Below are 11,012 nucleotides of genomic sequence, written 5' to 3' on the forward strand. Positions count from 1 at the left end.
TTTCAATCTATCACATATCTTTTGATTATTCACACATGATACACAAGGAATAGACTGTTTATAAACTAGAATGTTTATAAAAATGCTTGCAGATTACAACAAAATCCAATTAAAAATGGGCAAAGTATTTAAATAGACATTTCTTCAAAGAAGATATAAAAATGGCCAATAAGCAGATGAAAAGATGCTTAATATCGGTCATTAGGGAAATGGAAATCCAAATCACAGCGAGACATCATCTCACACCCATTAGGATGGCTACTATCGAAAATATGAAAGATAAGTATTGGCAAGGATATGGAGAAATTGGAAATCTTATGCACTATTGATGTAGTCACTATAGAAAACAGTATGGCAGCTCCTCAAAAAGTTAAAAATAGAACTACTATGTGATCCAACAATCCACTCCCGGCATTACCCAAAGGAAAGGAAATCAGCATGTTGCAGAGGTGCCGGCAAACCCACGTTCAGTGTAGCACTATTCACAACAGCCAAGATATGGAATAAAAATAAGTGTCCACCAACACATGAACGGGAAAACAACATGTGGTGCATACACACCGTGGAATACTATTTACCCTTACGAAAGAATGAGCGTTTTCCATTTGAGGCAACATGGGTGAGCCTGGAGGACATCAAGTGAAATAAGCCAGGCACAGATAAATATCGCACATTCTCATTCATATGGAAAAGCTAAAAGAGTTGAGCTTATAAAAGTAGATAGTAGAATAGTGGTTATTAGAGCTAGGTAAGGAGAATAGCTAGGTGGGAATAGCTAAAGATTGGCTACTGGATATAAAAGTCCCACTAGATAAGAGGAAAAAGCTCTAGTGTTCTATAGCACTGTAGGGTGACTATAGTAAATAATATTTTATTGTATATTTTCAAATAGCTAGAAGAATAGATTTCAAATGTTCCCAACACAAAGAAATAATAAATGTCTGAGGTGATGTGTATGCTAATTGTGCTGATGAACACAACACATGTGTACATTACATTGTGCACAGGTATTGACATATCACACTGTACTCAATAAATATGTAGAATTATGTGTCAATTAAAAATAACAAAAGCAAAAAACAAAAAGTAGATAAACATATTTTCACTGACAGCTTATGTCATCCAATTTCCCTACCTGCGGTTTCCTGCCCATGGCAAGTGTTCAGTTCAGCCAGAAGCTGGTTAAAATCATCCTGATGGGCAATCCAGTTGTCCTGAAAATATCAAAGAAATGAATGAGAGGTAAGCCTGTAGTTTACCTACACTGACTGAGATGATATATTTTGGAATGAAGGAAATCCAGTGGTTAAGAAATTTTAAATGTTTTACCAAAATATTATTTGATAAATTTAAGTGGATTCAAGAAATAATATAAAGTTAAAATGCTCTTTATCCAGGTCAATATTAAAAAGGGGCTTCCTGGAAGCTTAAGGCCTGATTTCAAAAGTGAATGACTGTCAATCAAGTCAATCTATAGTAAAGAATCAACAGGCAACGTGTGTGCTAAATGTTAAAGTAAAACACAACAAAATTACTGTTTTTTTCTCACTAGGGGAAATTCCATAGCTCAAAGGACAAGAACCATGAGAGACACAGAAATGTTCTTCTTTGCTCAGTAGAAATTAAAATATTCTAATTACTTGCATCAACTCCTATTTTACAAAACTCTGAGGAAGGGGAGGAGGAAGGACCTCAAGTCCCCTGAATCAATGAGCATCCATTTGTGAGGTGGTTACCTAATAAGTTCATTATTTTATGAGAGAATGAAGATCTCCCAAACCAGTGGGAAGCAGGGTTTCAATGTGGGCATCTGCCTTACTCACATTCTTATGCATTTTTAAGAATACTTAAGGTAAAGCAGTATGGAATAGGTTTACTGGGCAATGCTTCTTCTAAGAAAGTAAGTATATCTGTGTCATCTATCCCTCAACAACTACATTTGAAATCAACCTTATATAAACTCTTTCTTCAGTGGCTAAAAATTTTAGCTCCGCCAATCCACTACTCAGAGATACTGAACTAACCGAAGTAATTCAATTTACCTAAAGTAATTCTCCAGATTTCCTACCGGATTCTGCTGGCTGCAAAAACTGAGGAAGAAAACTTCCAGTTTAGATACTTTGCAAAAGGGAACAATGATACTAAAAATGAAAAGCACGGTAGGCCACGGACTTCGAATGACAGTGCCACGCATTCAAAGTGTCAGTGTTCAAGAGGAAATGTGAATAAAATGAAATGCTGCACCAACAGTCAGAAACGGATGAATCAATCAACTGACTGGACTAAAATTTTTACATTTACAAGACTAAAGTCAATTATGCAAAGACACCCAGGAGGCACACTGCTGCTCACTTCATTATTGATGGTAGCTCCGAGTCCCAGGTGGTTATTTTTCACTTGAACTTTAATATGATCTGTAGCTCCTTGCTCCTGAGCCCCTAAACCCTGTGGAGATTAAACACAAAGAGAGTTAGAACATGCCTCTCACTGATACTCAGAAGCAGAGCACTGCTACAAAACTCACAGATGCCCATGGCAGGTGTTCTGAGTGGATGATTCTCTCCATTAAATACTTTCACAAAACAACACGGGGCAGGACTCTAAGTCCTCTGTATCAATCAGCACTCATCTGTAAGATTTTCCAGGTAAGGGAAGATCAAGTGCAAAGACCCTGGGTGGGAAACACTCAGTGTACTGGGAAACCTCACAGGCACCCGGGTGGCTTCCGCAAATGAAGGAATGAAGGAAATAGGATGACGGAGGGGCTAGATCTCACATAACCTATGGGAGGAATTTGGATTTTATTTTAAACACAATGGAAAACCACTGGTCTTTTAAGAATGACATGATCTAATTTCCATATTTTAAAAGATCATTCTGGCTGCTGTATAGCAAATGGGCCAGAAGAGAAAAAGGAGGGAGGAAGGGAGGCAGTTGAGAGTCTAAGGAGTCAATGAGTGCAACTGATGACAGTGGCTGAAGCAGAGCACTGCCCTGCATGGAGAAGAATGATGACTGGGGGTGCAGGAGGTGAGAGGGTGGAGGAACCACGCATGACTCTCAGGTTTCTGGTTTGTGTAAGTGGCAGATGGTACCACGTATGAAAAATGGGGAAAACTTGGGAAAAAATATATTTGGGGGAATCAAGAGTTTTATAATAGAAATGATACCCTTGAGATGCTTACTCAAGAGGAAATATCAAGTAGGCTACTGAATTTACAAATCTAGAGCTCAGAGGACAGAACTGGACTAGATACAGAAAAATGACAGTTCCCAGACTTTAGCTAATCCAAAGTGTTGCAAGGGAATGAATGAGATCACCGGAGCAGAGTGCAAAAGAGGGCCTGAGGTTCAGCCTCAAGGAGCTCTAATAATCAAAAGTCTACAGAAAGAACAGACAGCAATGAATTTAGGAGTGGCAAGTGAGGTTAAAAGGAAGAACAGAAGAGACAATAGTACTGTGGAGGCCAAGACAGAAGTATTTCAAAGAGAGTAGTCAATTACATCCAGCACCACTGAGGAGTGAAATAATATGAGAACAAAACAAGGCCCCACTGGACTGGCACTTAAAGATCACTAACAACCTCAACGAGAACCATTTAAGTGTAGAGATATCAGCAGAAGCTCTACTGGAGTCACGAACAAATGGAAAGGGAAAAAAGCGTGTAGCCCTAGTTTCACAATCTACAAAAGATGCTAAGCATGGCAGCTTAAATGATAGACAGTTGACACTTATGTTCAATCCTAACTTATCATAAGGTCACAACAATTTTTGATTTTGGATCAAAATCACTTACTGATCCAAAGCATAAGTTTCTTCCAGTCTCCTAAGAAGGAAGTTTTCCCCTAATTTCTAATCTCTTTTCATAGCTCAGATTTTTTCTGCTTTTCTCCAAAATACCTTTCCTTTAGACCACCCCATCTTCTCTAGCATCCTCTGGCCAAACTTGGAATCGTCATTACTCCAGGCAGTGTTCTGAGGATCCACAGCCCACTTCTGCTTCCGCCGACCTAGAAACGAAAAAGCATCTCATCAGCAATGCACTACCTTTCAGACCTGGAAAATACCACACAAACATATACATGCATAACTTTGTGTATTTTATGTATGTTTGTAAAATATGACATACATTACAATACAGAAATTAATTCAACCCTCAATAGAATGTTAACAGACTGGATCATTTATCCTGGTTTCCCTAATAAATGTACATTCTAGACATATAAGTTGACCTCTTAAGATTAAAATGGAAATATTCCCTCATAATGTGGCAAAGCAAATACTCAACACACTGGAGCTGCGCCTTCCATACTCCACCATCAGTACAACTGAAAGCCCCTGTGGACACCAGCGTCCTCATCACCATCAGCAGTGGTAGTGGCAGCAGTTACAGCTTCCACTGCCATGCGTTACTACATACAAAATAATATGCAATACCAAGGATGCACTTAAAATAATAAATGCCAATTGTTCAACCTGAGACTTGCTCCAAACGCTGTACATAATAAAGATTCACAGTAACCCAACAAGGGTGGATAGTACCATCATCACTGGCAGATATGAAAATCTGAGGCTTAGAGAAACAAATTTGCCCAACATCCCCAAGCAAAACCCAGACCCTTTAAACCAACCTTGGTCCTACTGACTTCAAAGCTTATATTCTTAATCCGCAACATAGAATAGTCATTACACTCTTGGGGAGAGTCAACTGTACCCTCCACACATATGACCTACAGAAAATAACAACTCCATCCCTCTCACAGAGATGCCCTGAAGCCCTCTGACTCCCCTTTGAACTTCTAGAATAACTTACCTGTTCCTTAACATCTACTGTATTAGAGCTATTTACATCCACCTTTCAGGTTTCCCATTAGACCATCATGTCCTTAGGGCTCATATTCATGTCTTTTTTCTGAGGCTTCATTGCAAGAAATAAAAAAATCACTGCCCACAGCAGGCACTCAATAAATATGTGAATGGAATAAATGAATAAAAATGAAGAATGGAAAGAGGGAAGAAAGGAGGAAAGAAGAGGGAGAGGGAAAAAGGAAGGAAGGAGTATAACTGAATTAAGGGAACTGCTTTGAATCTCATCAAAGCAACTTTTTTTAATGCATATAAACTACTGATCATTATGAACTCAAGTTTATCACTGTAGTTTTAAGGAAAATTATGGCAAAAATAAAGAACTCCAAAGGTTCAAAGAACAAGAATATGAAACCCAAAAGTAGACTGTGGCCAAATGAGAAATTTGGAGGTATCATTACCGTTTATCTGCCACATCAATGTAAGCACATTGTCTAACCATCCACACAACCCCTCCTACCTGGCCCATCTCATCACATAATTAAAAAATAACACGACCCCCTGGCAAAGGGGCTCACTGTGCCACACATAGAATCAATAGAGGCCCATAACTATGCACCCTCCAGCAAAAATAGGAAACCCTTTACAAATACACAGGCAGAAAAAAGGCCACCTAACAAAGCAAAACAAGCTGGGCTCGAATTTGTAGTGTTTTGCAGGAAAAAAAAAAGGTGACCCAAAAATGTTCCATCTAAGTTACCACTTCACTTATCTTGGCAAATACTCAGCATAACACTGCCTCTGCTAAGGAACAACACACCAGAGAGAAGCCTGTTAGCCAGTATTCTATATGCAAGCTGGCATCAGGGTGTCAGAGTTCATGTGTCTATGCAGTGCTTGCCAGGGTTCTTTGACGAGGGTTTGTATGAAGGAGACAGTTTTGAGAATAAGCTCACACTCTGCAATAAGAACTGCACACACTTCATGTTACATACTTACATAAAACAAACGATAATGCCTACACGAGAGATTAGCTATTCGAGGTCAGTTCCTCTCCCCTGGGGAAATGGCAGTTAGCTTCAATCAATGGGATCACACCAGTGTTTCCAAACAAGGATGCTAAAAGGGAAGGGGGGCAGTTTCCCATTGAAAATGAGTAACACTGGGTTAAACAAAATACTGAAGAATCTCCTGGAAACTTTACTATGCAAATGTGCAGATCCTCTTAGGGGAGGCCAGAGCAGGCCTGCCTGCTTCCCAGACTTACTTGACCAGAACCCTGCTTCCCTGGAACACTTCCCGGCTCTAATGCCACGCAAGTTTCCAGGTGTGGAAAATCATGGTAAGGAAAAGACTGCCTCCGAGCTCTTCCAATTGGCTCATCTTTTACATGTCCTTTGTAATTCTCATGCCACAGTCTGTTCTGTGCTCAGATCGCAGCTTTGTTCACTAACACAGCAGGCCTGACTGCTATCCTTTGAAAGGCCTGTTTATAACAGGGAACCCAAGGGTTCCTACCATTCGCAGAACTGATAAGAGTGGCTCATTGTTCCTGTTTACACAAATGATACGGTTTATGCTGAATGCCTGCTTTCCTTCTAGGAGCCTGGAATTTTGGTGCCTGCCAGGTAGAGGGTGTCTATGTGCCCAGCCCCCAGGAAATCCCTGGCACTGAGTCTCTCACTAGCTTGCCTGGTGGGCAACATTCCACATTTGCTGTCAGAACTCACTACTGGAGGAATTAAGCGTGTCATGTGTGACTCCCTGGGGGAGGGCTCTGGAAGCTTGATGCCTGCCTTACTCTGGACTTTGTCCCATGCATCTTTTCCTTCTGCCAGCTTTGTTCTGCATCCTTTTGCTATAATAATCTTAGCAGTGAGTGCGACTACATGCTGAGTCCTGTGCCTGAATCCCCCAGCACATCGCTGAATCTCGGGATGATCTTGAGGACCCTTGACACGATCTGGAATAGCAGTGTTTACAGCATGGCGCTGGACTTCAGGTAGAATGCCCTGAACCTGCAGAATCACTATTTGGGATGTATTTAACCATCCTCTAGCAGCTACTCCTATGTGGAGATCTAACTGTAAATGGATCTGTCGGGATACTTTTGGGCAAATCCAATAAAAACCATCCACACAACAGCTCAATGCCACATGACTTATGCTAGGATCCCATTTACTCTAAAGGGCGTGTTGACTCCCAAGAGCTAGGAGCAGAAGTTTTAAACAATCTCTCAAAATTCAGAGGCTGATCAGAAGGAGCGAATTATTACACTAAATTTGGCCTGAGGAGGCCTCCGTACTTGAGTCCTTACGTAAGGAACTACAACGTACGTTAGAACTTAAGCGAAGCGAAAGCCTATCGTAGGAGTACACTCTTGTAACATATAACTGAGTCTCAATCCTTTACAGCAGCTGAGCATCAATCACAGGCAGCCAGCTGATTCAAATAAGGCAAATCAGAGCGGTAACCCTAACCAAGTTGTCTCTGTACCTCACTTACGTTTACTGTCCATAAACACTGCCTGACAGCATAGGCTTGGAGTTCTTATAACCTGTTCTAGTTCTGAAGGTTGCCTAGTCCTTGAATCATTCTTTGCTCAATCAAACTGTTTAATTTGTTTAAGGTTTTTCTTCTTAACAACACCAATCCTAAATATCTAATTACAGAAGATGCTATACCCATTTGGCAAATTATGGAGAAAAAAAAAACACAAAAGGTTACATATTATAATGACAAAGATTTGACAATTTGGAATAACGTTGGGAAAGGAGAACTGAAAACACTCTCTTGAAATCATGCAATCTGAATTACGGATGTCTACAAATAGCATTTTACACCTCTACAGATTTTTCCAACTATGTTCATGTTCACCATCTCATTGATTTAAGGCCACCTGGAGATAAAGATAGTAAGAGAAGATTTTAGTGGCCTCACAAACACCGATCAAAGGAACAGACATAAATGAATAGCAGAATTAGGGCCAAAGTCGCCAAGTGCATGCTGAATTGAGCAAACATCAAATACGAAAACCAGAAGAGATCTGAGCTATCTAGGCTCTAACCCTGACTCCTGATTTTTTACTGGTGAAAAAATAGAACCCACGGGTTCAGTCTAAAACATACTCATTTCTATGGGTCTCCGCTGGTCTTACTGGCAAGAATATAAAGATACAGAGATAACGATCAATTTTGCCATTTTCTAGCTCAGTGACTAGGGGCAAATTATTTTCCTTTGAACGTCAATTTCTGCCCCTGTAAAACCGGGATGGTGACTGACCCATTTTGTTTTGTGCTCCTAGTCCTCCATCCTCTTAGAAAAGAGAGTGCTAACAGCATTTATTTCACAAAATCGCTGTGCTGGTCTGGTTGATCTGTTAAATAAGCTGTTCCTGTTCATTGCTCACTATACAACTCACAAGAAGGACCCGCTTTTCAGGATCAAAGCACGACTGCCATCTGGTGGCAAGCGACCTTAGCTGCAGGCACAATTCAGAAGTTCAGCAGCCTCTCCAGAAACAGGGGTTTCACCTGCTCCACAAAGTGAAGGTAAATGTCAAAGGTAAACAGGCAGGACCGGGCGCTGTGGCCAACAAGATCAAAAACGCCGATCTCATTTAGAATTACGCATTAGCCCTGCACTCCCCCGCTAAGTGGCTGACGTCCCATATTTGAGACTTCTAACTCCTTTGCTTTTCTTTTTCTGGGTCCAAGACATCTTGGACAATGTGATTACAGTTTGAAGTGATCCTTCTGCTCAACCTTCTCTTTTTAACCTGAGGAAGCTGAGGTCCGGGGGCAGTGAAGCAACCAGTCCGGGTCCCCACAAAGGGCGGCGGCGGGGCCAGTCGCGGGACCCGGTGTTCTGACCCACTTCGCGCGCGCCCCAGGGTGACTGTGAGGAAGGCGTCTCCGGGAGACACTCGCGGTCTTTCTCACTAGCAGACCCGCGGCCAACTTTCGGGGAGCTCTGCGGCGAGCAGGACAAGCAGAGCCAGGCTCGGCTCCCCGGTCCCCCGACCCCATGCGCCAGGCGCGCCTGGAACCCGCGCTCCCAGTCACTCGGGACTGCCGGGCGGGTCACCCAGCATCTTCACCGACGCGCCCGGGTCGGGCCTCTGCTTCGGACACTCACGCTCAGCCAGCATAGACATGTCGGAGAGCCTGTGATACCGCGGCCTCTGGACCTGGGTGACTGCGGCCACTGGGCGGGCAGGAGACTCCAGGAGAATCAGGACCAGCGTAACTCCCTCGCAGGCTGACTGCAGCAGACGGGGCGCGTGCTGGTGACGTCAGTGGCGCGCGACTCACTCCCCGAGCACGCGGCGGTGAGAGGGCGGAGCAGGGCGGGGCAACCTGGGGCGGTGACGGGACGACCGGAGACTGAGGGGGCGGTGGCCGCCCGGCGGGAGGTGGAGAAGGAGTACGTATTCGCTCATTGGCTGGAGGGAGTGTGCGTACTAAGTGATTGGATGTGAATAAAGCCCGCCTGGGCGTGTCTGCCGCGGAGTACGCGCTCACGTGGGTTACCTGTAAGGTCTCCATCAGGAAGCCGTAGGTACCGGCGAGGAGGGTAGTGGAAAGACGTGACCTGCCCTCAAGCAGCTCAGCCTCACGGGGAAAAGAAATGTGTAAAGAGCTGAAGTTAGGGTCATCAATGTTGTATGGACAAGGAGTTTGAAAAACTTGGCTGGAGGGGAGGAGGGATGGAGGGAGGGAGGGAGGGAGGGAGGGAGGGATATGATAGATAGATATTAGATACCAGAAGATAGATCTGCTGTCTATTTATCGGTTTTTGTGTGGGACCCAAACTTAAACAGGTAACTAGTTCTGGGGAAAATGTTATCTCTTTAATTAATGGGATGCCTTCAACAAGGCAAAGATTTTATTTATTTTCTCCACCACAGTGCACACACTGGAACGTTGCCTTTATCATATCCATTTCTGTATTCGTACCAGCACCTCGCAAAATAATGTGAGTATGGTAAGGCTCCATAGATGTTTGCAACATTTAATTAAAGTGTCCCTGTCTCCAGGGGAGTTCTAATAAGATCCTAGCGATAACACTTTTAAGTATGGTAAACACATGTTTTTGGATGAGTGACTCTCCGGTAAACTTCAGGTGACAGTGCACACAGAAGCCTTTCCTACATAAAAGGAAGGTAAAAAGAGACAACTCAGACGCCAAGAAAAGCAATTGAAGGACTAGATTCTTGTTTACAATGAAATTCTCCCTTTAGGAATCTGTACGAAAAAGGTAAACTCTAGTTTCATAAAAGTTAGAAGAAACACAAAAGGATGCTTATAGCTATCAGTGAATACTCGGGGGGTGAGGGGAGGCAAGTGAATGGAATCTTCCCAGGCAAGGCAGGGAAGCTGTGACATTGTGACATAGGGAACAAGGTAAAAAGTAGGGCGTTGGACTCAGGTAGGCAGGATCACAAAAATCTCAGGATAATTGGCAGATCTATTTGATTATGCCAGAGAGAGTGGAAGGTAGATACATAGAATGAAGGACACTGAATTGGTCGGGAAATCAGTGTATTTCAAGCACCTCCTGTGTTGGTGTATTATTTCAGAAAGGTGATTTTGTCTCTAAGATGGTCAGGAAGATTGAGGCAGACATTTATGGCCTGTTGCCATGGTTCAGGTGGTAAATGGTTGAGTTATCATTGGATCTTGTGTTACAATGAGGTGTCTCCTGGAAATGCTCAGAGGCCACAGAGGAATATAGTAGGAGGGACTCTGTCTTTTGGTGAATGCAGGATGGTTTCCAAATTTTGTTTCAACCCCAGCATTCTGTATGGCTATGAAATATTAATGGAGATCATCTACTGAAAAAGAATATTATTAAGTTTGGGATTTTAAAAAAATTACAGAATCTTGTTTGTATTTTAAATCTTCTGGCTACACCAGCAGAACTAAGTACTTGGGAGAGACTAGGTTTGGCCACCCCCCAAAACGTAATATATTTACTGTCTGATCCTTTAAGAAAACTTTTGCGGGCCCCTGAATTAATTTCAAAAACATGATGCTCAGTGAAAGAAGTACATGGTATATGATTCCATTTATATGAAATTCTAGAATAGGCAACACTAATCAGCATGTAGGACAGATTTGAGTGATCCAGGACAGAAGCCATTCTGTACAACAGAAAAAGCCAGAAGATGTACAAAGAGAAGAAGACTGAGATAATGAGGGGT

General features: G+C 42.6%; 1 protein-coding gene across 2 annotated transcripts in view; it reads right to left on the reverse strand.

The window, feature by feature from the left end:
* The window catches only part of PINX1 (PIN2/TERF1 interacting, telomerase inhibitor 1), a 74,853-nt gene extending 65,753 nt beyond the window's left edge, over positions 1 to 9,100 (reverse strand). The window contains exons 1-4 of one of the 2 annotated variants that reach the window (XM_011970742.1): positions 8,945 to 9,100; positions 3,902 to 4,011; positions 2,353 to 2,445; positions 1,136 to 1,214 (exon numbers count right to left, since the gene is read on the reverse strand). In XM_011970742.1, coding sequence (XP_011826132.1) covers positions 1,136 to 1,214; positions 2,353 to 2,445; positions 3,902 to 4,011; positions 8,945 to 8,963 — 301 coding nt within the window. In that variant the 5' untranslated portion in view covers positions 8,964 to 9,100. Of the gene's footprint in view, positions 1 to 1,135; positions 1,215 to 2,352; positions 2,446 to 3,901; positions 4,012 to 8,914 lie in introns of both variants that reach the window. The other variant, XM_011970741.1, reaches the window with a different exon arrangement.
* Between the last annotated feature and the right edge of the window lie 1,912 nt (positions 9,101 to 11,012).

The sequence above is a fragment of the Mandrillus leucophaeus genome, unplaced genomic scaffold (genome assembly GCF_000951045.1).
Source record: "Mandrillus leucophaeus isolate KB7577 unplaced genomic scaffold, Mleu.le_1.0 Scaffold97, whole genome shotgun sequence".
Lineage (NCBI taxonomy): Eukaryota > Metazoa > Chordata > Mammalia > Primates > Cercopithecidae > Mandrillus > Mandrillus leucophaeus.